A 26,163-nucleotide genomic window follows, 5' to 3' on the forward strand; every position below is an offset into this window, starting at 1 on the left:
TGTGTTTTACATTTAGGTCCATTTTGAGTGAATTATTGTGAAAGTGTCTAGATTCTTCTCCCTCCCCCTCTTCTTCCACCTCCTCCTCCTCCATCTGTAGATGTCCAGTTACACTAGTGTTCTAGCACCATTTGTTGAAAGAATATCCTTTTTCCACTGAATTGGCTTTACTCCTTTGTCAAAGATCAGTTGACTGTATATGTGTAGGTCTATTTCTGGACTCTGTTCTGTCCATCAGTCTATTTGTCTTTTTTGCTTTCTTCCAACTCCACATTGTCTTGATTATTATAGCTCTACAGTAAGATTTGAAGTCAGATAGTACCAGTCTTCTGACTGTTTTCCTCCCTCAATGTTGTATTGAGTGTTCTGAGTCTTGCTTTTATACATAAATCTTAGAATCAGTTTGTTGATATTTTCAAAATAACTTGCTGGAATATTATTCCTTTTTATGACTAATATTCCCTTGTATGGATACACACACACACACACACACACACACACATACACACACACATATGCACACCCCACATTTTGTTTATCCATTCATCCATTAATAGACATTGGGTTGTTTCCATCTTTTGGCTATTGTGAATAAAGCTGTTTTGAATATGGGTGTATACATACCTGTTAGAGTTCTTGCTTTCAGTTCTTTTGGATATATACCCAGAAATAGAATTGTTTTAGTGTTTTGGGTTTTTTTTGCTCTAATCTTCATTTTTGAAATGACCTTTTATTATCATTTGAATTCTATCTTTATTTTCAAATTTTCCTTTTCTTTTCAATAATTGTTCTGAATTTTTCTATTTCTAATTTACATTTTTCAGCAGTTTTTAAAATTTTTGATTTCAGAATTCCTTTACACTCTTAAAAATATGAATTTCAAAGAGCTTTTGTTACTGTGGACTATATCTACTTATATTTACTATATTTAAAATTGAAACTGAGAAAAAATTTAAATATCTATTTATTAATTCATTAAAAGATAACCATAACATATCCATTACATTAACATTACATTATATTAACATAAATAATGTTTTTGAAAAATAACTATATTTTCCAAAAAAAATAGGAGAGTGGCATTCTTTTATATTCCTACAAATATCTTTAATGTCTTTAACAATTTTTTTCTATGTTTATTTTTGAGAGCAAGAGACAAAGAGCATGAACAGGGGAGAGGCAGAGAGAGAGGGAGACACATGTCCAAAGGAGGCTCCAGGCTGTGAGCTGTCAGCACAGAGCCCGATGCGGGCTCTCAGACTGTGAGACCATGACCTGAGCTGAAGTCAGTCGCTTAACCAACTGAGCCACCCAGGCGCCCCATTATCTTTAATGTCTTTTTTTCTTTTTTAATTTTTTTAAAATTTACATCCAAATTAGTTAGCATACAGTGAAACAATGATTTCAGGAGTAGATTCCTTAATGCCCTTTACCCATTTAGCCCATCCCCCCACCCACAACCCCTCCAGCAACCCTCAGTTTGTTCTCCATATTTATGAGTCTCTTCTGTTTTGTCCCCCTCCCTGTTTTTATATTATTTTTGTTTCCCTTCCCCTATGTTCATCTGTTTTGTCTCTTAAAGTCTTCATATGAGTGAAGTCATATGATTTTTGTCTTTCTCTGACTAATTTCACTTAGCATAGTATCTTTAATGTCTTAATTGAAGACGTCTAGATTCTCATATCTCCTTTATTAAATCTGTTATGATATGTTGTTTTGGTTGAAATATGTGTACACATTTTATTATTTTATTTATTTATTTTTTAGAGACTTTTTTTTAAATGTTTATTATTTTTGAGAGAGCCAGAGACAGAATGCGAGTGGGTTGGGGCAGAGAGAGAGGGAGACACAGAATCTGAAACAGGCTCCAGGCTCTGAGCTGTCAGCACAGAGCCCAACGCAGGGCTCGAACTCACAAGCTGCAAGATCATGACCTGAGCCGAATTCAGACGCTCAACCAACTGAGCCACCCAGGCCCCCCCCCCTTTTTTTTTTTTTAAATATATGTACATATTTTAAGATTTTATTTTTAAGTAATCTCTATACGCAGTGGGGGCTTGAACTCACAACTCTGAGACCAAGAGTTGCATGCTCCACTGACTGAACCAGCCAGGCATCCCTAGTTGAAATATATATTTTTTTAAATGATGCATCACACAGATAAGCAGTTGGAAAAGGGAAGAGTATTTTATAGCCTTTTCAAGAGATTGTGGATATTCTTTTTATATGACATGAAAACTGGACAAATGGTAGTTTCTTAAAGTTTAGTTGTATGTAGAGTCTGAAACCATTGTCAGTGTACTTTGTACTCTTGCATTAAAATTTATCTGTAACATCTTGCATTTAACTGGATCTTTTACCCATGCGTGATTTTGTGACATCATGCATTGGTCATTTGAAAGATATTAACTCAATGAGTTATGTAGATCTTCCTAATGCTGACAAATTTCATTCTGTATAACATTTAAAAATCATGTTAATGTCATCAATCTCATTAGAAAGATCTTTCAGTGTTGGGAAGCTGTCAAGTTCATAGTGGCAGATACAAATTTTCCAAAATTCCCATTTCTGCTTGAAAACTCAAATGTTATAATTGACAACAATTACTGTCACTTGTTTTCCTGAAGTAACAACCTCACTTTGTTTTCAAGAAAATGTCTGCCAAATAGTCAAGTCTGAATAACCATCATATATCAAGTTTTTATTTTTTTCAAATAAAAATGGTATTCCATAAAAAAGTAGCTAATTAAGCTGGCATCTCAAAAATCACACAAATGTTTTCTCTCAGGGCATCCACCATACTTCAGTATGCAGCAGAAGTACTTCATGCATATTTCTAATTTAATCAGACAAATAAAAAGGACATGTACTCAAGATTCAAAAATTAATAAAGTTAACCATTTTTACTGCTTTTTAAAGGACATTCTTAAATGAAACTGGCTATTTTAAAAAGCCATGGTAAAGAACACAGTGACTATGAGTGAAGTTTGATGCCACTGCCTTGAGTCATCCTAAGGCCCCAGTAGTGTTTCCTTTTGCACCATAAGTGAAACAGTGGAAAAGCTAATTAATATTTTAATATTATTATGCAAATAATTTAAAAAAATACTTTTGATTTTGTGGACCCCTGTGTATGTGTCAGGGAACTTGAGGGATCCACACTGTGAGGACTGCTACATTTTGTTTTGGTATCTTTTAACTTGTTTCAAAATATTAAGTTACAATTTTCATTTGTGTTGTAGCTTTCTGGAGTGTTTTCATTCTTTAAGGATGTTATTCTCTTTTTTCTTTTATTAACCTCATATAAAATTTGACTGTAATCTTTTTCTGTGGCTCTTTTAAGTGTAGTAAGTTTTCCTATACTTTTAGATAGTAAGGGTGGGCCAGAATAGCCTTTCCAGTTTCAGGGTTTTGGAGCTCCCTCTTCTGTTTTGTTCACAAAGTACTAAAAAATGGAGCTTTATGCTTCCTGTTATCTGCCATCTTTTCTTCTCTCCCAACTTGTATCTGGACCTTCTCTTTCTTTTGAACCTGTTGTCTCTGTCCCATTCAATGTGGATTCTACTCCCACTCTACTTCTCTTTCTCCCTGATGTGGGTCTTGTCTGAAAGGGATCTTCACTTTATTACTTTTCAGAGTTTATATGGTCCAGACTGTTCTAACATCTTAAAACCTTATTTCAGTGCAGTCCTCTGGCACCTATCTACAAATTGGATCCTGCAATACCTCCTTCCGGCTTTGATTGGTATTGTATTTGGCCCACCACACTTGCCAGTGAGTTCCTATTGACAGTTTTGAGATTCTCCTCTTTTCAGTGCTGTTAGAAGTCTAGTTGACTTTCTTCCATACATATAAATATATTATATAAATATATATGTATATACTTTAAAGCAGTTACACACATACATTTCCCTCACTTAATGTCTTGGAGATCTTCCATATGATCATCTACAAATTGACCTTATTCTTTTTAATGACTGCATAACAATAATTAACACATATATAACAATGGTCATGTATCAGGTACTATTCTAAATTTTGTATATATATTCATTTAATTATTACTATTCACACCTTATTAGTTAAGTACTGTTATTATCCCCATTTTGCAGATAAGGAAACTGAAGTACAGAGAGATGAAGTGACTTGTACAAGGCCACAGATCTAGTACTTTGTTCATTGTATCAGTGTACTGTTATTTAGGACATTAAGTTCTACGCTTTTTTTTTTAATTTTTAATGTTTATTTTTGAGAGAGAGAGGGATAGAGCGCAAGCCAGGGAGAGGCAGAGAGAGGGAGACACAGAATCCAAAGCAGACTCCAGGCTCTGAGCTGTCAGCACAGAGCCAGACGTGGGGCTCAAACTCATGAGCTGTGAGATCATGACCTGAGCCGAAGTCAGACACTTAACTGACTGAGCAACCCAGGGGCCCCTAAGTTCTACTCTTCTGCTGATAAATCCTGTGATAGTTTCCTTTTTCTTCTTTCTTTCTTTTTTTAAAAACTATTCTAAAACCTCTCTGGAATTGATACCTATGTGTATAAATTATATATCCTAGTGAAAATTTTTGAGTATTATCTATAGGGCTAAATTCTAGCAGTAGGATTACTGAATTTCTTTTTAAATTTTGTTTTGAGAACTTTGGGAGACTTTTATTACATCCTTCAGGGTGAATAGAGAAACACAGGGGTTCTGTAAAACCAAGGTTTGATATCAATATATTAGGTGATAATGCTGCTTTTAAAAGGAAGATGATCTTCTTAGAAGCTTTGAATGTAGGGCCTTTTACAAATGGGATATGGGAGGAAGCAAGGCCTATTTTCACTGACTGTTGTTTATATAAGCAGAGATCATAATATAACTACTGATGATCTCTTTTCAGAACTGGTGGAGTCTCTTTCATTGCAGGGATCTTATGCTGGAAAAATTCATTCCATTGGTGATGCCTTCAGAAATTTTAAAAACCTCCGATCCTTAGATTTATCAAGAAATTTGATCACTAGCCTGAAGGTAAGTTCTATATTCTATGACTAGTCAGTTCAGCCCTATCTATCTATCTATCTATCTATCTATCACTGTTTGTTTTGATGGGAAGAAATAAGAGATAGGTAATACCAGCCTGGGAACATAGCATCTTCCTTTTAAATGTTTCCAAACTAAATTTTATTATTTACTGTAAAATTCATTTGACTCTATTCTATATTTGAATTTTTTAAAATATTTTTTATTTTTTAAAATATTGGGGAAAATTTCTTTTGTACTTAGGGAAAATTATATTAAATGATCACAGCCTAAGGCAATAGTACAAATTTTTTATGTGTGTAAAAAAATTACAAGAAGGACTTGTGAAAATACAGATTCTTAGTTCTTACTCTGAGAGAGATTCTGAGTTAGTGGGTCTGGGGTGGGCTCAGGATATACCTGGGGATTCTGATGATGTTGGTACATGGAGTACACATGGAGAAACACTGGTCTGTGTTGTTACTGGATTGTTGCTGGTTGTTAGTAAATAATTTTTTCACAGAGGAAGAGGAAATGGTGGTACTGAAAACAAAGAAAAATGTCTGGATCAGGGGATGGTAGAAGAGAGAGCAGGACAGGAAAGTAGGGTGAGAGCAGGCTTGAGCAGAGTGTGTGAGGATTAGCAAATACACTAAGAGCTCTACAAACATCAGTGTGCACACACAGAAATGGAAGTTCTGTTTTCTTAGTGGTAGACCCCCAGATGGTGTTTCTTCCACATGTTCCCATTTTACCCAGTTTTGTGCTGGTCTTGGTTAAGCCCTTCTTTTCGAGACTCAAGGTGAAGGACTCAACGGATACTATTCAGGATTAGTTAATGATCTCCTGGATTATTCCACCCATTTTGTGCTTTTTAGGGGATACTTGTTCAACAATACAAGCCAGACCCAATCTCAAGGTCTAAATGAAGGGTCCTAAAAGAGGAAGTCCAAGCAGGATTTTCAACTAGGATTCTAAAAATAGAAACTGCAAGTTAAACTAGGTCTTTAGATTATTTGGTAGCAGCCATTTGTATTTGGCCCATCAGTTTCAGAAAACATTAATTCAGAGTTGTTTAAGTCTCCTCTTTTCACATGTATGTATGTTAATTTTCAAGCTAAAAAATTGAGTGAACATTGCCATTATTTGTTTTTATACTCACTTTCTTTCCGCTTCTGTAACTTGGACAAAAAGCTATTGTGAAGATTAATCAAATTAGCATGTGTACACTGCTTGGCATATAGGAAGCACTTGGTAAATGTTTTCTACATTCTTTTCATCTATGACTTATCTGCATATATTTATCTCTAGCAGTTCTGAATGGTTTTGCTTAATTTTCTCAGGGGGTAAATGTTTTGTGGTTATTTCTAGTGTAACTTTGGGGAATACATGAATTCATGCAAACAGGAAAAGTGAGAGGAGGATAGAAGACATTTCCTTGCCATTTACACATTTAAATAGAATCCTAATGGTGTATCGCCTGGAAAATGTGGCCAAAGTCACTGACAACTATTCCTAACCAGTGACCCTTTCACAATGTAGAAGTTAGTGGAATTGAAAAAAGCCAGAAATAAATGCATCAAAGTATAAACAGTGTTTTATTCAGTGTTTTATTCAGAAATGCTTTGAGTTTTCTAAATTTTTTTGCAACAAAAAATGGTAATTTTAAATGAGAGGAGGATAAAAAACATTTTATAAATACATGATGGAAAATAATTTTACCATTCTGAAATAACTCTTAATGACAGAGTTCCTTCTATAGTAAGCATTTTTACTACTAAAAGTATATGATTGTACATATATATATATATATATATATATATATATATACATGTTTTGGATTCTGTCCTGAAATTTAGTGTTGGGCTAAAGCAGCTAACTAGCCAAATACATGAAAATTAAACAATTGTTTTCAATAGTAGATTTCAGCAAAGGAGGAAAATGTGACTTTTCTTCTCCAGTATCCCAGAGAAATGGAAGGGTAGGGTAATTCTGAAAGGAGAAACAAGGACAAGAAAAGTTCCAGACTGTTCCAGGAGGGAAGACTTAGAGATAGCATTATTTTGTTTTCCATATAATCCATTGACCCTAAACATGAGGCATTGAGATATAAGAACACAACAACACACACACACATTTAATTTTTTTTATTATGCCCTTCTCCTCCAGTGCTGTCTCTTTTGCCTATTTCTTTTCCTCCTGAAAATTGAGGTGCTTCTGGGGTCAGGTGAGTGGATGTGACAAAGGTGAGAGAAGGGCAAAAGTGACTCAGCCTAACTACCACTGGAAGGGAGAATTATCAGGGAGCAACAGAAGTAGAGAATTGACTGCAGATATTTCTATGTCAGACTTTGTAAGGAGGAAATGTATGATATCTATGAATTATTTAATATAGAGAACATCTAGTACCCATGGGATACTTTGTTCTTATTCTCAGACATCTTACTTTTTTTCATAATGTTTATTTATTTTTGAAAGAGAGACAGAGCACGAGCAGGGGAGGGGCAGAGAGAGAGGGAGACACAGAACAGGCTCTGAGCTGTGAGCACAGAGCCTGACGTGGGGCTCAAACTCACGAGCTGTGAGATCACGACCTCAGATGCTTAACCAACTGAGCCACCCAGGGACTTCTCGGGCATCTTAAATGGGAGTTTCAACCCTGCCTTTCTCATGGTTGACCCAGGTAACATGTTTAAGGATCGAAGTAATAGATATATTTCCATCTGTATCTATGAGATTCCTAGTCCTTACCAATGTGCAGTTTCATAATGTGGTCTTTTCCTTGCAGGGCATCCAGTATTTATGTTCACTCCAAGACCTGAATTTATATTATAACAACATTCCTTCATTAGTGGAGGTGTCCCGCCTACAGTCTTTACCCTTCCTCAAAGAACTAGATTTGAGACTCAATCCTGTTGTCAGGAAAGATACAGATTATAGGCTCTTTGCTGTGTACACGCTACAAACTCTGGAGAAACTGGGTGAGACCCTCCTCCCCTGTTCCTTGTCCCTGAATTTACATTAAACCAGCTGCCTCCTAACTTTTTGGGTGTTGGCCCAGAGTGTGCACTGGCAGGATATATTTGTTTATTAGTCAATATTTATGTAACTCTTTTGTGTTGGCAGGATGTATGGCAAGTCCTTTTTTTATTGAATGACAATCTATGATTTTTATCAGTTACTTCCAGCTTTAGTTTTCTTCAGTTGATGGTTTCACCACCACTTCCTCTCCAACAAAGAGTTTCCAGTTGAGATTTATTTTTCCAGGTGCCCCAAATTTGCAACTATATTAGCAATAGAAAATGAATACAACTCTCTGGAGCTTAGTTGGTAAGGAATAATAATTATTCTTTCAAATGAGGTAGTCCACATTTCTTTATAATTTTATTGTTGAAATTGAAATATACATTTCTTAATGATACAAACTTGGATTTCACATGCCCCTAGGAAAGTTATTATAGGGAAACTAAGTAATGTCTGTCAGAAACAGTGTAACTTTTGACATTAATATTAGGTCTTTTGGATTGTTTGCTGCAGTAAACTACTCTCCTGCAGGGGTAATTACACCTATGTGGCAGTTGTTGCTATGACATCCCTGTGGTCTCCCTGAGTTACTACTTGCTCCAGTGACAACATAATAGCAGTATTTTGTGACCTGTCTCTAACAAAAGAATATGAGACTGATCTTTAGTTTTTACTCTGTGAATATGTTTTTCTGATTTACTGCTGTTTACTCCAAAAAAGAAACATGCTCAGACCACGCTTTTTGCCTCCAGATGACCGAGCAGTGCGAGCAAGTGAGAGAAAAGCTGCCAAGCTGCATTTTAGTCAGTTGGGCAACAGTGAAAATTTTCTTTTAGAGGTGGAAAAAAGGTAAGACAATCCTTTACAAAAAAAGTTTTAGTTTGGTTCTGGAGATAGCAGTGAATTACTGCTTAATGTCTTCACTTTCCAGTAGAAATCTCCACAAGTTGTAAGAATCCTCAGATCAGGAATAAAAGTATCTATTCAATATATTGAGATTTATCTAGGATGAGAATCTGGCCCTCAGGGGGAGCATTTCTGCTTTGTTGAACCATTGCGTCTGCTTTGGATATGATTGTTGAAAATTCTCTAGAGCTGCTGTTCAAAGCTTATAGATAGGGATACCATGAAATGACTTATAAATGCTTACCAAATCTTTCTTGGAGTTATAAATCAGTACATGGTCTTTTCCTATTGAATTAGAAGGTTTACATTACCACAGAGATAAATTTGTTAGAAGGTAAGGGAACCATTTTTCTACAAAACTTTTTTACAAAAGTTTGTAAAAAACTTTTTCTACAAAAGTAAACAGACCTTGAAGCTCTACAGTATTGGAAAGGTAGATTTTTCTACTTCTTGTTACTAAAATCTGAACAAAATAAGATACCATATCTTCTACTATAAAACCCATTCTCTTTATCTTAAAAAGGTAGCTTTATTTTTGAAAAACAGAAATCCATTACAATTTACATAATACAGAAAATACAGTGAAAAAAGTAAAAGTCACCCCATAGCTGCTACCAAGAATTAACCTCTCGTAATGTTTGGTATACATCCTTATAGACATCTGTGTACCTACCTATAGACACATGTACATGTGTCTATTAGTATTGTTTTCTGATGATAAAAGTAGTGCATGCTTGTTATTGAGAACCTGGAAAGTATAGAAAAACCATAAGAGGGGTACCTGGGTGGCTCAGTTGGTTAAGTGTCCAACTTTGGCTCAGGTAATGATACCACAGTTTGTGGGTTTGAGCCCGACATTGGGCTCTGCATTGGTGGTGCGGAGCCTGCTTGGGATTTCTCTCTCTTCCTCTCTCTGCACCTCCTTTACTTGTGCTCACTCTCTCTCTCAAAATAAATAAATAAACATTTAAAAACCACAAGAAATAGACAAGCAACTCATAATTTCACTACCCAGAAATAAACACTAATTATATTATGGTAAATATCCTCTTAATCTTAGGGGTGTGTGTGTGTGTGTGTGTGTGTGTGTGTGTGTGCGCGCGCTTATCTCCAAGGTTATGTTATATAATGGATATCTAAATACATATTAATAATAAAAATAATACATATATAATATTTATTTTATAGTAAGTTGCTTCCTATATGTACCATTTTTAGTTTAAGATATCATGAACATATCTCCACAGCATTAAATATTGTTCCCAAAATGAGTTTTTCTTTATTCGTTTATTACCTTTCCCCACCATGAGAACTAGGACTTTGCTTGTCTTGTTTATTGCAGTATCCCTAGTGCTTAGAACAGCCTGGCACATACAAGGTATTAAGAAACAATTTGTTGAATAATGAATGAATGAAGTCAGTGTCTGTTGGTCTTGGATCCTTCTCTTTGCCTATCTCTGCTCTTATCCCTTATAAGTTTTTTTTCTTTTCTCTTTTAAGTTTATTTATTTTGAGAGAGAGAGAGAGAGAGAGAGAGCGCGCGCACAAGTGAGGGAGGGGCAGAGAGAGAGGGAGAGAGAATCCCAAGCAGGCTCCATGCTGTCAGTGCAGAGCCCAATATGGGGCTCAAACTCAAGAACCATGAGATCATGACCTGAGCTGAAACCAAGAGTTGGACGCTTAAACATGACTGAGCCAGCTAGGCACCCCTAACCCCTTATATGTTTATAACATAGCCCTCAGAGAGCATTTTTAGTTCCCTACATATTTTTTTAGTTCTCTATTTTTTTAAGTTAATTATTTTGAGATTTTTACATAGAGTAAAATTTATCCTGCTGTAAAAAGAAATGGAATGTTTCTAAAAAGTTATTTCTATATATATATTGTGACCTAATTCTTATTTTAATTCATTGGGGGTACCCTGTTTACTGTAGAAATACAGAGATGAATTAATGTGTAACTGAATACATTTTCTAGTAAGGCAGATAGTTAGCACTATCATATTTCTGTTTAGTTATCACATAGTGATTGCAAAACCAGAGGTAAAATGTTACTCAAGTGCCCAGTCCTAACATTAATATCTTAGCTCTCCAACCTTGGGTAAATATTTTTTTTAAGTTTGTTTGTTTGTTTATTTATAACCAAGTTAGTTAACATGTAGAGTAATAATGATTTCAGGAATAGAGTTTAGTGATTCATCACTTACATACAACACCCAGTGCTCATCCCAACAAGTGCTCTCCTTAATGCCCATTGCCCATTTAGCCCATCCCCTCACCCAACACCCTGCCAACAACCCTCAATTTGTTCTCTGTATTTAAGAGTCTCTTATGGTTTGTCTCCCTCTCTGTTTTTATCTTATTTTTGCTTCCCTTCCCCTATGTTCATCTGTTTTGTTTGGGTAAAGATTTTTCTTTAAGTCTTTCTGAGTCCCAGTTCCTCCAACCTATAAAATGGAGATAATAGATAATAGGGGAGCTTTTATGATTAAATAAAATGGTGGGTGTAAAGTGCCTAGCTCATAGTCTAGGCTGTCTGTACTTCCCAATCTGTACTTACTGTAGTTATATTTTACTATACTACTTCAATCAAATGCAAAACTTGCTTTCTTGTCTGTTTTTTTTTTTTTTAAACTAATGGCTGTGGTTGTCCACACTGTAATTCTTGGCAGCAGAACCTTTCTTTCTGTGTCCTATGAGTTTTTTAATTCAAAAGAAAATATTCCCTTAATCATTCAGACCTAAGTTTGTGTCAAGAAAACGGTGTCTGAATGTTCTGGCTTTCATTCTTTAAAGGCTGAACTATAGTGTCCTCCTCTCTCACTATTCCCAGTAAAAATATTATGACCTTAAAAGTAGGGTTTAACTGGGGGTGCCTGGGTGGCTCAGTCAGTTAAGTGTCTGACTTTGGCTCAGGTCATGATCTCACGGTTCATGAGTTCAAGCCCTGTGTCGGGCTCTGGGCTGACAGCTTAGAGCCTGGAGCCTGCTTCAGATTCTGTGTCTCCCTTTCTCTCTACCCCTTGCCCACTCACATTCTGTCTGTCTCTCTCTCAAAAATAAACACTAAAAATTTTTTTAAAAATAGGTTTTAACTGAAACACTTTGTGAAATTAATATTTTCTAGATCATTTGAGGAAAAAATCTGATCACCATGAATTAATGTTTTCTAAATAGCATTTAGTGGTGATCTCAGAAACCTTCTTTTGCGTTTTCTTTTAAATTGGGGTTTTAAATAAATTATTCCATGTGGCAGCTCTAGGGAGAAGACAATGAAAAGCTGCATGACAGATGAGAGTTCTGCATCAAAAGTCAATGCTGATATTGATAACAGAGTTGAAACTGGTAAGTTTTGTCTCTGATCACAAAATGCTTAAGACATAAGTTATTTCAGTTTTTATGGGCAGTCTTGGGTAGGATGAGGACAAAATAGTTGAGAAATAACAGATTTGCAGTAAGCACAAGATTTACTGACTGTGCTTTTCCTCCCTTCTCTCACTGCCAGAAGGAGCCCTATTTATTGAGCAGGCATAAACCAGAACCTATTAAGTACAAGCTATAGTCAGAATTCAGTTTCATTTATATCAGTTTACATTCAGTACATTCTGAAAGTTGCATTGCCAGTCCCCATGACTCCTGAGCATTGCTTATGGTGATTGATTCATTAGCCAGAGACTGGTGACTCGTCTGCATCAATGTAGCTTAAAACCTGGACCTTCTGTGCTTCTCCACCTTGAACCTTTGCAACTGCAGAATCTCTTGTGTTTGTGTTATATTCCTGGTGAGTGTTGCCTGTAAGCACTATTGGTAGTGCAATATAATTTAAGTGGTTATACCACATTAATGGTTGTGGCACAGGCTAGGAGAAAGCTTTCCACAAGAGAATACATGCAGTGGACCCTTATGGATTAACCTAGCACTCATTAGATGACCTTTTATTTGAGAAAATTTTATTTTGTAGAGGCCTCTGTCCCCTTAAGGATATACCAAATTATTTACAACCTCTAAAAATTAATCCCTAAAATCCCAGCAATAACTTTAATAGATGGAGTATGTAGTTTAGACATTAAGAATTTCCAGTTTATAACATACTGTATTTTGTTTTCCTTACTGCTTATCTATCCTGGCTGACATTTATTGACAAGTAATTTTAACATGATTTCATGGTAAAATAAGCCATAGTGAAGTGTGATTTTTATTTTTCTTTCTTGGAAGCCTCAGTGCACACATGCCATGGAGCATGGATTGCTTTATTTCATTTTATTATTTAATTTTTTTAATGTTTTTTTATTTTTTGAGAGAAAGATGCAGTGCAAGTGGGGGAGGGGCAGAGAGCGAAGGAGACACAGAATTCAAAGCAGGCTCCAGGTTTTGAGCTGTCAGCACAGAGCTGGACGTGGGGCTCGAACTCATGAACTGTGAGATCATGACCTGAGCCGAAGTCGGATGCTTAACCTACTGAGGTACCCAGGCTCTCCCTTTATTTCATTTTAAATAGCATTTTTTTATATTTAAAGTTTGATGAAATTCTATTGTAATAATTGTGGAAAATACTGAAAAGCATGAAGAACAGCATTGTAATCATTTATTAGCCTGTCCCCTAGAGAGAATCCCAATGAATAATTTGGTATACAACCTTCCTGTCTTTTTTCTAGGTAAAAACATTTATATATCAATTTCCAGAATGACAAAGATACACTGAAGTGTAATTTGACTGTCTCTTTGTATTAGCTGAATTAAACTTCATTTATGTTATATTACATCATTAGCACACATAAAAATTCACTCCATGAATTAAAATGTTTTAAAGTGCACAGTCTCCCCTGAGAAAAAACTGCTCTGCTAGACACAGGGCCCATTTCTAAAGGTTCTTGGAAGCTCCAGCTGTTGCCTGGATTTTTTTTTAATATAAAATTTATGTTGCTACTTTGAAACATTAAACAGCTTTGCTTTCCACTGAAAATCATGTTTGTGCTAGACCCCTGGGGATTGTTGCCTGTAAGCACTGTTGGTAATTCAATATGACTAAAGTGGTTATGCCATGCTAATCGTTGTGCCACAAGCTAGGAGAAAACTTTCTGGAGGACAGTTTCCACTAGCTCAGTTCCAAACAGTGCTTTCCCACCAATCATTTAGAATGGGCAGCAAAACTATTGTCTTAGATCTTCATCCTATTCTCCTAACCACATGATCTTTGACTCTTTCGAAGGTTCCTCTCTCTTTTCCCATAGCCCCAAAATAAACATACCTAGCCTATGTCTTTAGACCTCTTCTTTCTTTCTTTTTTACATTTATTTATTTTTGAGAGACAGAGCACAAGTGGGGGAGGGGCAGAGAGAGAATGAGACACAGAATCCAAAGCAGGCTCCGAGCTGTCAGCACAGAGCTAGATGCAGGGCTCCAACTCACCAACTGTGAGATCATGACCTGAGCCAAAGTCAGACGCTTAACCAGCTGAGCCACCCAGGTGCCCGTAGGCTCTCTTCTTTCTTTATTTGCCCTTACTGATCTATTTGTAAAACTTGCTTTATTCCCTCCCTCTAGATGACTCTTAAATATATTGATCTCAGGTCACCTAGCTGGCTCAGTCAGTAGAATGTGTGGCTCTTGATCTTGGGGTTTTAAGTTTGGGCCTCATGTTGGGTGTAGAGATTACTTAAAAATAAAATCTTAATATAGATAGATAGATCAATCTAACTTTGTATATACTTAGAATCTCCACTAGTAAACTTTCTAGTCCTTCAACCAAACATGTTAAAAAACCAAATGAACCCCTTTCCTCCAGCCCTAAACAGTAACTAGGGTTTCCTCAGTGTTACCACCACTTTCCTAGTACTCAGGCTTAGAACCATACTGAGATTTGATGCTGCTCCTTTCCTAAAGACCAGCTGAACATTTATACTCTATAGTATGATCCACAGTTGATGAGCCTTCCTTTTCCTTTCCTAATGGTCTCTTAATAGGCATGCGTAATAGCTATCATTTATTGAGTGTAAACTCTGGGCCAGGCTCTGTGCATTATCTCATGTAATCCTCACAACATCCTTGAAGGTGGTTATAATTATCCTTATTTTACAGTTGAGGAAACTGAGACCCAAAAAGGTAAAATAACTTGTTCTAGTCGTACAGAAAGTGGCAGAGCTGGAATGCAAACTCTGGTCCATCTGTCATCAAAGTCCTGTTAAGCATTACACCATGCTACCTCTTGGTCTCTTCCTTCAGTTCATTTTGTACTTTCCTGTCAGATTAATTTTTATAAAACTCAGCTGTGATAATTATACTTGCCTGCTCAAAAATTTACATGGCTCCTCTCACCTACTAAATTAAGACTCCTTAATTTGACATACAAGATTCCCTTAAACTATGACCACAGTTTATATCTTCATCCTAACCTGAAACCTGTCTCCTGTTTCTGAACTACAGTTTCCAATTCTGCAATCACATCAAACCACTGTCTCCTCCTCAGATAGTTATTCTTTTCTCCCTCTTCTGCCCCTGAACTAATTCTGTCTTGGTATGCTTTAATCAAAATCCTACCCTTTTTTAAGTGACCCAACTCAAAGTCCATTGTCTTTAGTGAAGTGTTTTTGATTCTTCAACCAAAAAAATTTTCGTGTTTTTGTAAATCCACATAATGCATATATATATATATATATATATATATATATATATATATATATATCCTGGTATATGTACTCTGGAAATAGAAAATTCAACCACTCCCTGAATCACTTGCAGCATCATTAGGAACATGAGACAAACACGAAAGACCTAAGTAACATAATCCCAGGTGATGCATATGAAAACATCAAGTGAATGGTAGAGATCAGTGTTCCTCAAACTCAGCGCTAAGGACTCAGTCCAGGGATACACTCAGAGGTCCACAGGCAGTGTGAGATCCATTACTTTTGCGTTCTTGTTTGATGCAAAAAGCTGACTTTATTCACTGTGTATTCTCAGTGTATTCACTGTGTATTCACTGTGTATTCTCCCCTGCCTCCACACACACACAGCCTCCACCACTACCAACATCCTGAACCAGAGTGGTACTTTTGTTACAATTGCTGAGCCTATATTAATGTGTCATTATCACCCAAAGCCCATGGTTTACAATAGGGTTCATTCTTGGTGTTGTACGTCTTACAGGTTTGACAAATATATAGTGATATGTAGCCACCATTTTAGTATCCTACAGCATAGTTTCACTGCCCTAATCTCTGCTTACCTAGGCATCCCTTCTTCCTCTCAAAGCTCTGGCAACCATTGATCTTTTTACTATCTCCATAGTTTTGGGTTTTTTCCCAATTATTTTATTGTGGCAAAATACATATAAAATTTACCATCTTAACCATTTTTAAGTGTACAGTTCAGTGGTATTAAATACATTCATAATGTTGTGCAACCATTACCACCATCATCTCCGGAACTCTTTTCATCTTGTAAAACTGAAACTATATCTATTAAATGGTAACTCTGTATTTCCCCCTCTCTGCAGTCCCTGGCAACCACCATTCTATTTTCTCTATGATTTTAACTGCTTTAAGTACCTCATATAAGTGGAATCATACAGTATTTGTCTTTTTGTGACTGGCTAATTTTGCTTAGCATAATGTCCTTAAGGCTCATCCATGTTATAGCATATGTCAGAATTTCCTTCCTTTTAAGAGTGAATAACATTCCACTGTTTGTATATATCACATTTTGCTTATCCATTCATCTGTTGATGGTCACTTGGATTGCTTCCACGTTTTAGCTATTGTGAATAATGCTGTTATGAACATGGGTACACAAATACCTCTTCAAGACTCTGCTTTCACTTCTTTGAGGATAGGCCCATAATTACTGCGTCATATAGTAATTTTATTTTATTTATTAAAAAAAAATTTTTTTTTAACATTTATTTATTTTTGGGACAGAGAGAGACAGAGCATGAACGGGGGAGGGGCAGAGAGAGAGGGAGACACAGAATCGGAAGCAGGCTCCAGGCTCTGAGCCATCAGCCCAGAGCCCGACGCGGGGCTCGAACTCACGGACCGCGAGATCGTGACCTGAGCTGAAGTCGGATGCTTAACCGACTGAGCCACCCAGGCGCCCCTATTTTTAATTTTTTCAGAAACTGTGATACTATTGTCCATATCATCTGTACCATTTTACGTTCCCACCATACAGTTGGACCAGCAATTCCAATTTCTCCACGTGCTTATCAACATGTGTTATTTTCTGTTTTTTGTTTGTTTGTTTGTTTAATAGTAGCCATGCTAGTGAGTATGAGGTAGTATCTGGTGGTTTTAATTTGAATTTCCCTAATGATTAGTGATGTTGGGAATCTTTTTTTTGGGGGGGAGGGCACAAGTGAGCGAGGGACAGAGAGAGAGAAACGGGGCCGACCCAAAGCAGAGCTCATGCTCACCCAAAGCAGGGCTCAAGCTCACCCAATGTGAGACTCGAACTCACAAACTGTGAGATCATGACCTGAGCCTAAGTCAGATGCTTAACGACTGAACCACCCAGGTGCTCTGTTGAGCATCTTTCACGCGCTTTTTGACCATTTGTATATCTTCTTTTGGCAAAATATCTATTCAAGTCCAATGCCCACTTTTATTTATTTTTAATTTTTTTTAATATTTATTTTTGAGAGAGAGAGAGACAGAGGGTGAATGGGGAGGGGTGGGGCTACAGAGAGAGGGAAACACAGAAACTGAAGCAGGCTCCAGGCTCTGAGCTGTCAGCACAGAGCCAGATGCGGGGTTCAAACCCATGAACAGCAAGATCATGACCTGGGCCAAGGTGAGATACTCAACCAACTGAGCCACCCAGTTGTCCCTAATGCCCACTTTTAAAGTTGTTTTTGTTGTTGTTGAGTTTTAGGAGTTCTCTATATATTCTGGATATTAATCCCTTATCATATATATGATTTGCAAATATTTTCTCCTATTCAGTGAATTTCCTTTTTACCCTGTGGATATTGTTTTTAGATGCACAACATTTTAAATTTTCATGAAGTTCAATTTGTCTGTTTTTTTCTTTTGTTGCTTTGCCTTTGGTGTCTCATCCAAAAAAATAATTGCCAAATCCAATGTCATGGAGCACTTGTCCTGTTTTCTTCTAAGAGTTTTATAGTTTTAGGTCTTACGTTTAGGTCTGATCCATTCTCAGTCAATTTTTATGTGTGATCTTAGGTAAGAGTCCAACTTCATTATTTTGCATGAGGGGTGGGACATGAGTAGTTGCTATTGCTACTGCTAAGAACTGAACAGGACTGAAGTTAACTTCAATTTAACTTCCATGTCTTCCCCTGGAAACTGAAAGCCTTCAATAGACTCCAGAATTCCAAAATAGTTACATCAGACAGATTCTGCCAATGTAATTGTTGTGCTTGCAGAAGACAGATGCAGAGTGTTGTTTACTCTGCCATCTTCCCTGTCTCCATAGTTTTGCCTTTTCCAGAACGGCATATAGTTGGAATCATTAAGTATGTAACCTTTTCAGATTGGCTTCTTAGTATTATCAACTTAAGATTCCTTTATGTCTTTTCATGGCTTGATAGCTCCTTTCTTTCTAGTGCTGAATAATATTATGTTGTCTGGATATACCACCGTTTATCCATTCACCTACTGAAGGACATCTTGGTTGCTTCTAAGGTTTGGCAATTTTGAAAAAAGCTGTTATAAACATCCATGTGCAGTCTTTGTGTGGACATAAGTTTTCAATTCTTTTGAGTAAATACCAAGTGTTTAGTTTGCAAGAAACTGCCAAACTGTCACCCATACAATCTGCTTTTTAAAGTATCTTTTTATATACTGAGCTTCTTAAATTGAAGTTTCTCAAACTGGATTCATATTCTCAGAGTTTATGAGAACATTGAATTTGAGAAACACTGATGTGGATGGACACATGCTATAGAAGCTCAGACTGCTAGGAGCAGAGGTGAAAAGGTTTTGTAGCAGATGTGGAAACAAAGTCATCAGCCCTTAAAGGCTGGTGAACCCTGGGATAGCCTAAGAAGAGGAGGAGGGCATTGTGGTTGGTGCGATTTGTGTGAACAGCTGTGTGAAAGTGGTAATGAGTATAGCAGGTCATAGAGACAATTGAATGACCATGTAGTTTGAGTAGAAAGTTTATGTTGGGTAAAAAGGTCAATTATTGAAGAAGAATGAATGCCTTACTAAAGATAATACGTGTGCATATAGCACACATACTCTGTGAATTGAAAGGGGCCCTGCTCACTCTTTTAGCCATTTCCTTTTACCTGTAAGTAGAATTACATCTAAAACTTACTGATCTGATGGGTATCTTATTTCAAAACAGCAAAGGGACGCCTGGCTGCCTCAGTTGGTAGAGCATGTTATTCTTGGTCTTCTGGTTGTGAGTTCAAGCCCCATGTTGGGTATAGAGATTACTTAAAGTAAAGTAACATCTTAAGGAAAATAGAATAGCAAAGAAAAATTCACCACAATCATCCTTGTACAAGAACGAAAGCAGCATTATCTATAATAGCCCAAAAGTCTGTCAGCTGATGAATGGATAAACAAAATATTGTATATGCATATAAGACATATTATTCAGCTATAAAAAAGAATGAAGTACTGATACATGTACAATATGTATCTTGAAAAAAATCATGCTAAGTGATAGGAGCCAGACACAAAAGGCCAAATACTATGTTATTCCATTTATATGAAATGTCCAGAATAGGAAAATCCATAGAGACATAAAGTATATTGATGGTTGCCAAAGGCTGGGAAGGAGAAGAGAATTAAAAGTGATAGCTAACTGGGTTTCTTTTTGGATAATGAAATTAGATAGTGTTGTGGTTGACAACTTTGTGAATATACTAAAAACCACTGAATTGTATACTGTAAAGGGTTAATTATATGGTGTGTAAACGAAGTTAAAACAAAGATTCTCCTCTCCCCCAAAAAACTGATTCTAGGGGTGTCTGGGTGGCTCGGTTGAGCGTCCAACTTCAGCTCAGGTCATGGTCTCACGGTTGGTGCGTTCAAGCCCCACATTGACCTCTCTGCTGTCAGCACAGAGCTTGCTTCGGATCCTCTGTCTCCCTCTCTCTCTGCCCTTGCCCTGCTCGTGCTCTCTCTCTTTGTCTCTCTCAAAAATAAACATTAAAAAAAGTGATTCTATAACACTTGTTAATTGATTAGTATGTGAGATGGGTGAGAGTCAAAGAATTGGTTTCTATCTTGAGAGATTGGTTGAGTAGTAATCCCAATAGAGATGCAGTTTGGAGTGGAGGGTGGGGGAGCATCCATAAAAGTAGGCTTAGAAGTGAAGATAATGAGTTTGGTTTAGAAAATATCAACTTCTTATTTGTCTGGGAGGGAGGCACTCCTTGGACAAAGTTCAAGAACCTTAGGTCTGGACATCAAATCAGAGATCAGAGTGGAGATTTAGATTTAGGGTCATCCAGATTTAAGTGATAAAGGGAAGGTCTGGTAGCATTCAGCAAAGAGTTTGGACATTGGGAAATTTGCTTAAACAAAGAGGTGCGTTGAAAGAAAAAGAACCTGTGAATCTGAAAAAGAATATAAGTACAGTAGAAGGAAACAGGATGGAGCAGGGTCTTGGACACCTGGGAAGTGTAAGTGTTGTTCCGTAGGATAAGAGTAAGAGGAAGTCTGAACCCAAAGTCACAGCTTACTAACCATTCTCATTATCTACTAAGAATCAGGTTAAGATCAGTAATTTTTGCTTTACTTTTTTTTTTTTCTGTGTTACTACTGCAGTAGGAGTCAAGGAGCACAAAATTTTAAGAGCTTATAAGTAATTCTGTCAAATACAATGGTAGAAGAGCGTTTCATACTGAATAGGCAATTTCAATCCCATAAGGCAACTCAGAAGTAGGAAGTATTTGGGGCACCTGGGTGGCTCAGTCGGTTAAGCATCATACTCTTGGTTTCAGCTTGGGTCATGATCTCATGCCATGTGGGTTCGAGCCCCACATTGGACTCCATGCTGACAGTATGGAGCCTGCTTAGGATTCTCTCTCTCCCTGTCTCTCTGCCCCTCTCCCTCTCTCGCTGCCCCTCTCCCTCTCGCTCTCTCTGTCTCTCTCTCAAAAATAAATTTTAAAAAATAAACTTAAAAAAAAAAAAGAAGTAGGAAGCATTTTAGAGCCCCAAATGAACTAAAGGGCCTGGATTTTCAAAAAGCTGCCTTTATTCACTGTATATTCTCAGTTGCCCTGGCTTACAGCAGCTTTCTGTTGCCAGAGCCTACAAATAAAAAACTAGCAGAAGAACACGTTGTTTGAATAAGGCCCAAGTTTTTGAAACTATCTTAATGCTTACATAATCCTGCTAGGGGGAAACACCTCCCTAAACAAGAAACTCTTATTTTCATTCAAGTTCCCCCCAGAAGACTCCAGATCCCAGAATTCTACAATTAATAAGTATTGATCAAGAGTGTGCAAAAACTTCTGTACAAGTCTTCCAATCTAATAAAAATCCTAACTGGCTCTCTCTTTTTTTTTAATGTTTATTCATTTTGAGAGAGAGAGAGAGAGAGAGAGAGATTGAGGCAGAGAGAGAAGGAGACACAGAATACGAAGCAGGCTCCAGGCTCCGAGCTGTCTGCACAGAGCCTGACGCGGGGCTCGAACTCATAAGCCGTGAGATCATGACCTGAGCCGAAGTGCGACACTTAACCAACTGAGCCACCCAGGCGCCCCCCAACTGGCTCTTTTTGATAACAGTTTCTAGGGTGGCTAGGACTAGTATATAGTTTTGTTTATTTGTTTTTAAGATTTATTTTTAAGTAATCTCTACACCCAGTGTGGGGCTCGAACTCACAACCCCACGATCAAGAGTTGCACACTCCATGTTCCACCAACTGAGCCAACTTGACATACCCCATTACTTTGTTTTAACCTTACCTCAACCCTAAGAGATAGGTAGTCTAGATTTTATCATCACTGTTTTACAATGGAGAAAATCAGAGAGGTTAAGCAGTTTGCCCAAGTTTACATGGTTTCCAGGTAGTGGCACCAGAACTAACTCTCAATCTTGTGACTTGCCTTCCAGTAGTATCTTTCCATAAGGCATATTGCCTTTGAAATCTGGTCAGTGCTTCATTGTATGCCTTTTCTTTTAACACAGACTCAAACAAAGGACTTTTTATTCCCTTCCCCAACCGGGAAATAAAGGATTCTCTCACGAGTACTTCTGCAACCCAGGACAATGGTATAGCAGATCAGAAATTGGACACTTACTCACTGGGGACACAGGTAATGTGTTCACTTTACTGCTGATTTATTGACTACTCAATGATTAATACCAATAATTCATTGGACTCTCTATCTATGGAGATCTAAGAGCATTTGTTTGATAAAGGCATTTTAGACCCTTTAAAAGGAAAAAGGGGCAAAAAAGTAAGTAAGTAAATAAATAAATAAATAAAATTAAAGGAAAGAACAGACAATACAGAGGACCTTCTCCATTAATTTCAATCTCTCTTTTCCCTCTCCCCTACTAATTTGTTATCAAATGTAGTATATTTATGTATACAACTTTTAGCACATTTTATGCCAAGTATTTTGGCTCTCAAACAGATGTTTTGGCCAGTTTTAAAATTTCTCCTCTCAGTGCACCTGCGTAGCTCAGTCAGTTAAGTGTGGGACTCTTGATTTTGGCTTAGGCCATGACCTTGCAGTTTGTGTGTTTGAGCCCCACATCCAGCTCCATGCTGCTTGGGATTAGCTTTCTCCCTCTCTCTCTGTTCCTCCCCCATTTGTTTCTCTCTCTCAAAATAAAGAAAATAAACATAAAATTTCTCTTCTCTATCCAATGTCTCCATCTCCTGTTACCTTACTTCCTTAAATTTTCTACCTCTGACTTTTCATTACTGAATCTTAACATCTCAAGGGTAGCTTTCCCAAAGCTGCCTGTTCATTGGAACATAAAAGAAGAAAAGTTAGGGGTAAATAAAGGTGGCATAGAAGTTGTGGACAATGGAGAGGTAGAGATTATTTATGCAAGATGAGGCAAAAATTAATGAGCTTTTAGTGAAAAAAATTGGTTAGGGGAATACAACCATTATATAAGCCTCATTTATATGAGTGAGTATGGGGCGCCTGGGTGGCTCTGTCAGTTAAGCATCCAATTCTTGATTTAGGCTCAGGTCATGATCTCATGATCATGAGATCAAGTCCCATGTCCAGCTCTGTGCTGGGCACAGAGCCTGCTTAAGGTTCTCTCTCTCTCTCTCTCTCTCTCTCTCTCTGCCCCTCCCCTGCTCTCTCTCTCTCCCAAAATAAATAAATAAATAAAATTTAAAAATAATAAAGGAAATGGAGACAAAGAATAATATACAGTTAAAATTAAATAACACTTTTTAAATTAAAAAACACAATTTCATTGAAACTACTGGAAGTGACAGACAAAAAGGAAATTAAATAGCTTGCTATATATTCTTTTAGTTTAAGAAATAAGTAGGATTTCTTCTTCTCTATAACTACCAAACTGAAAACTTGAAGATGATATTTAAAAAAGCAAACCCTAGATGGCTTTCTCTTTTGTATTAATCCTTGCTTAATTATGCCCTAAATTAATTTTCAATCTCTTAAAACTCTCAGTAACACCTGTAGTTGATGCTCAGCTTTATCAGAAGGTAAAATAAATACAAGAGTTCTTTAAACAGAAAAAATAAAGTTGGAAAATGTGAACCATCTAACTTCTATGCTGAGCTATTTAAAGCAGAAAAAATACAGTATTTCACTGGTATGTCTTTTACCAACTGAGGCTATTTTGTCTTTTCAGAGAGTCTCCTTACCTACTCCAAAGCAGCTCTAGAATCTTTTTGGATTGTGGCTATTTAAAAATAGGCTTAAGAGGCACCTGGGTGGCTAGTCAGTTAAGTGTCTGACTTCAGCTCAGGTCGTGATCTCGTGGTTCATGGGTTCAAGCCCCACGTCAGGCTCTGCACTGACAACTCAGAGCCTGCAGCCTGTTTCAGATTCTGTGTCTCCCTCTTTCTGCTCCTCCCCTGCTTGTGCTGTCTCTCAGAAATAAATAAACATTAAAAAAAAATTTTAAACAGGCTTAAACTAGGACCTTTGCTTGAAGGTCTGTTTCCCTAGGTTGTAAGGATAGACTTGGTTACTAATAGGAAAGTATTCTGAACCCCTGGTCTATCTAGTAAGCTCATGTTTGGATGCCCATTGACTGCCTTTTCCTAAACATTCAAACTTTTTTTTTCATTGCAGGAAGTGGCAAGAAGGGAGGTCCCAAGTGACAATCACCAAGAAGATGGTAAATATTTTGTGCAGGGAGTATTTTTCTCCACACTAATCAGAGAAATCCAGATGTTATGAGATTTGGGAGAAGATGGAGGTGTCTCAGCCCTAGGGCCCTACAGGGTCAACTAACTCTTTTCTGCTTTTGTAGGGGGCTGCCCTGGAAGCTTAGTGACCTGTAAGGCCTTACTGGTTGAAGAGTGGATATTCTGACTTCCTTTGTTCTTGATTTTTTGTACTGGCTGACTGTTTCTTTTTACTTTTTCTTATCTTTCTTGTCCTCTTTTGGATTTATTATGTTTTTTTTCATCCATTTTTTCCCACCTACTGGTTTATAAGTTATATACTGTTTCAATATTTTTACTATTATTCCCTAAACTATAATATGTGCCCTTCACTATTATAATTAAAAAATTAATCAATACCTTAGGCTGCCTGGGCGGCTCAGTTGGTTAAACATCTGACTTTGGCTCAGGTCATGATCTCCCGGTTCGTGAATTTGAGCCCCTCATTGGGCTCTGTGTTGACAGTGTGGATGGAGCCTGCTGCAGCTTCTGTGTCTCCCTCTTTCTCTGCCCCTCCCCCCTTGCACTCTGCTCTCTCTCTCTCTCTCTCTCTCTCTCTCTCTCAAAAATAAACATAAAAAATTACAAAATAATTAATCAATACCTTAACTTTTCTCTTGGATAATTTAAAGAACTTAAAGTACTTTACTTCTTTTATTCCCTCCCAATTTATGTATTATTATTATAGATTTTAATTCTCTATACTTTCTAAACCCATATGAAATAGTTTTTATACAGCCAGTGCTCATTTAGATTTATCTTCGTATTTACCACTTTGTTTATTTCTTTTTTTCATCCTAGATTTCCCTTTTGAGATCATTTTTCTCTAGCTTATAGTACATCTTTTAGAATTTCCTTTAGTGTGGGTTTACTGTGTTGAATTCTTTTAGTTTTTGTTTGTATGAAAATGCCTCTCTTTCACCATTATTCTTTTTTTTTTTTTATTTTTTTGAGAGAGAGAAAGTGAGAGTGTGAGTGGGGGAGAGGGTGAGGGAGAGGGAGAGAGAGAATGTTAAGCAGGCTCCATGCCCAGCATAGAGCCCAACGTGGGGCTGGATCTCACAACTGTGAGATCATGACGTGAGCAGAAATTAAGAGTCAGATGCTTAACCATCTGAGTCACCCAGTCACCCCCATTACCATTATTCTTAAAAAGTATTTTGGCCGGTTATAAGTTTCTAAGTTGGCAGTTATTTCTTTCTGAAAATTGAAGTTATTCCACTGTATTCTTTTGTTTTTGCTTTTGAGAAGTCAGCTGGAGGTCTGTCATTCCTGCAAGGATATTGTCTTTTTTTCTCTGGCTGCTTTTAAGATTTTCCAATTGTCTTTGGTTTTCTTCAGTTTCAGTATGATATGTGGATTTCTTTTTATTTATTCTGTTTGGTGGTTATTACACTTGAATCTGTGAATTGTGTCTCAATAATTCTGGAAAGTGCTTCAAATGTTGTTTGTATCCTTATGTCCTGTCCTTTCTTTCTGTCCTTTTGGGAATTTTGATTAAATAAATATATGTTAGAGATCTTTACTTTGTCCTCTTTGTCTCTTATTCTTTTGTATTTTTCATCTTTGGTTTTTGTTTTTCTTTGGTCTGATCTGCACTTTGGATAATTCCTTCTGATCCATCTTAAGTTCACTAACCTTGTCTTCAGTTGTGTCTAATCTGCTTGCTTGCTGAGTTCTTAATTTCAATAGTTTTATTTTTTAGTTCTATAAGTTTTGTTTCTTTTTCCAAGTCTTCTGGGTCAGTTTGTATAAACAGAAAATTTAAAGCTTTTTTAATATTTCTTTAAACATAGTAAACATAGCTGTTGCATACACTGGATGTTAATTCTAATATCTGAAGTTGTTGTCATTTTGTTTTTTCCTCATACTTGTGTTGTCTTATTTCCTTTTTTGTTCCTTTGCTTTGGTTATTTGCTA

The 26,163-nt window shown here is 36.9% G+C and overlaps 1 protein-coding gene across 11 annotated transcripts in view; it reads left to right on the plus strand.

The window, feature by feature from the left end:
- Nucleotides 1-26,163, plus strand: part of LRRC36 (leucine rich repeat containing 36) — a 57,650-nt gene that overhangs the window by 6,022 nt on the left and 25,465 nt on the right. For 8 of the 11 annotated variants that reach the window (XM_049622988.1, XM_049622981.1, XM_049622987.1 and 5 more), the window contains exons 2-7: nt 4,884-5,011; nt 7,791-7,983; nt 8,779-8,875; nt 12,188-12,276; nt 22,044-22,171; nt 24,149-24,194. In XM_049622988.1, coding sequence (XP_049478945.1) covers nt 4,884-5,011; nt 7,791-7,983; nt 8,779-8,875; nt 12,188-12,276; nt 22,044-22,171; nt 24,149-24,194 — 681 coding nt within the window. Of the gene's footprint in view, nt 1-3,683; nt 3,775-4,883; nt 5,012-7,790; nt 7,984-8,778; nt 8,876-12,187; nt 12,277-22,043; nt 22,172-24,148; nt 24,195-26,163 lie in introns of all 11 variants that reach the window. The other 3 variants (XM_049622989.1, XM_049622990.1, XM_049622992.1) reach the window with 3 other exon arrangements.

This window comes from Panthera uncia, assembly GCF_023721935.1.
Source record: "Panthera uncia isolate 11264 chromosome E2 unlocalized genomic scaffold, Puncia_PCG_1.0 HiC_scaffold_20, whole genome shotgun sequence".
Lineage (NCBI taxonomy): Eukaryota > Metazoa > Chordata > Mammalia > Carnivora > Felidae > Panthera > Panthera uncia.